Raw genomic sequence first — 1,466 nt, forward strand, 5'->3', positions numbered from 1 at the left:
AAAAAAAAAAAAATTATTTTTTAGATGGGGTCTCTGTCGCGCAGGCTGGAGTGCAGCAGCACGATCATAGCTCACTACAATCTTCCTCCAACTCAGCCTCTTGAGTAGCTGGGACCATAGGCACTGTCCTTCACGCCGAGCAATTTCCCCTTTTTGAAAAGCAATGGGTCGGCTTGGAGCCCGTAGCACAGTGGTTACAGTGCCAGCCACATACCCCTAAGTTGGTGGGTTGGAACCCGGCCCAGGCCAGCTAACCAACAATGATAACTACAACAAAAAAATAGCGGGGCACTGTGGCGGGCGCCTGTAGTCCCAGCTACTTGGGAGGCTGAGCCAAGAGAATCGCTTGAGCCCAAGAGTTTGAAGTTGCTGTAAGCTGTGGCGCTACGGCACTCTACCGAGGGCGACATAGTGAGACTATCTCAAGAAAAAAAAAAAAAGCAATGTGTTGGGTTCATGCCCTCAAATATTTGTTGATGCATACTATGTACCATCACTCGGTATCCACGGGAGATACAGTGATAACAAAACAGACAAAATCGCAGCCTCTTACGTTCACATGGATGGGCAGACGGTACAAACAGCAAAAGTTAGAAGAGAATAGTAAGAGCTAAGGAACAAAGTGAAAGAGGACAAGGGAGAGGGCTGGAGTGGGGTTGAATTTAAAATAGTATCACAGGCTCAGTGCCTGTGGCTCAAGCGGCCAAGGCGCCAGCCACATACACCTGAGCTGGCGGGTTTGAATCCAGCCTGGCCCGCCAAACAACAATGATGGCTGCAACCAAAAAATAACCAGGCCTTGTAGCGGGCACCTGCAGTCCTAGCTTCTTGGGAGGCGGAGACAGGAGAATCGCTTGAGCCCAGGAGTTGGAGGTTGCTGTGAGCACTCTACCCAGGGCAACAGTTTGAGGTTCTGTCTCAAAAAATAAAACAAAATACTATCACAAGGGAATGCTTCACTAGAAAGATGATCTTGAAAATAAAAGGAGGCAGTTGGTCTTCAGGATTCTGTAACTCTCAAACTCCTACAGTCCAAGCGCGCTGTACGCATGCGCGACACTCCGAGCTCAGCCGAGGGCGCGAGCTCCCAGCGCCCTTTCAGGTTTGCGCAGCCGCAGCAGCCAGCCGCGGGACAGTAAGGCCGGAAGCATTGCATTCTCTCTTTGCCCTCCTCTTCCGGGTCTCTTCCGCTTACCCAGCCTGGGCCGCCAGATCAGAAGCGTCGTGCTGTAACCTGATCTTTCTCTGCTGGTTTGAGACCTGGGTGCCGCTGAGATGCCGGTGAGGGTTCGAACTGGGGTGTGGGGAGATCTCGGGGTTTGGGGACAACGACGGGAAATCGTGCGTGCACCAAGAGGAGCTGGCTGAGGAAGGCGAAGAGGAATCAAGAACCTGAAAAGGAGAGATGCAGGGAAGGGGGCCTTTGGGTGTAGGACAGGGGCGGCCCTGGGACTGTCGGCGTAGGA

At 52.5% G+C, this 1,466-nt stretch overlaps 1 protein-coding gene across 1 annotated transcript in view; it reads left to right on the plus strand.

The window, feature by feature from the left end:
* The window catches only part of GPN3 (GPN-loop GTPase 3), a 23,005-nt gene extending 21,866 nt beyond the window's left edge, over positions 1-1,139 (plus strand). The window contains exon 7 of the mRNA XM_012809008.1: positions 1,032-1,139. Coding sequence (XP_012664462.1) covers positions 1,032-1,139 — 108 coding nt within the window. The remainder of the gene's footprint in view (positions 1-1,031) is intronic.
* Positions 1,140-1,466: the final 327 nt, after the last annotated feature.

The sequence above is a fragment of the Otolemur garnettii genome, unplaced genomic scaffold, assembly GCF_000181295.1.
Source record: "Otolemur garnettii isolate 467f Iridium unplaced genomic scaffold, OtoGar3 scaffold00099, whole genome shotgun sequence".
Classification (NCBI taxonomy): domain Eukaryota; kingdom Metazoa; phylum Chordata; class Mammalia; order Primates; family Galagidae; genus Otolemur; species Otolemur garnettii.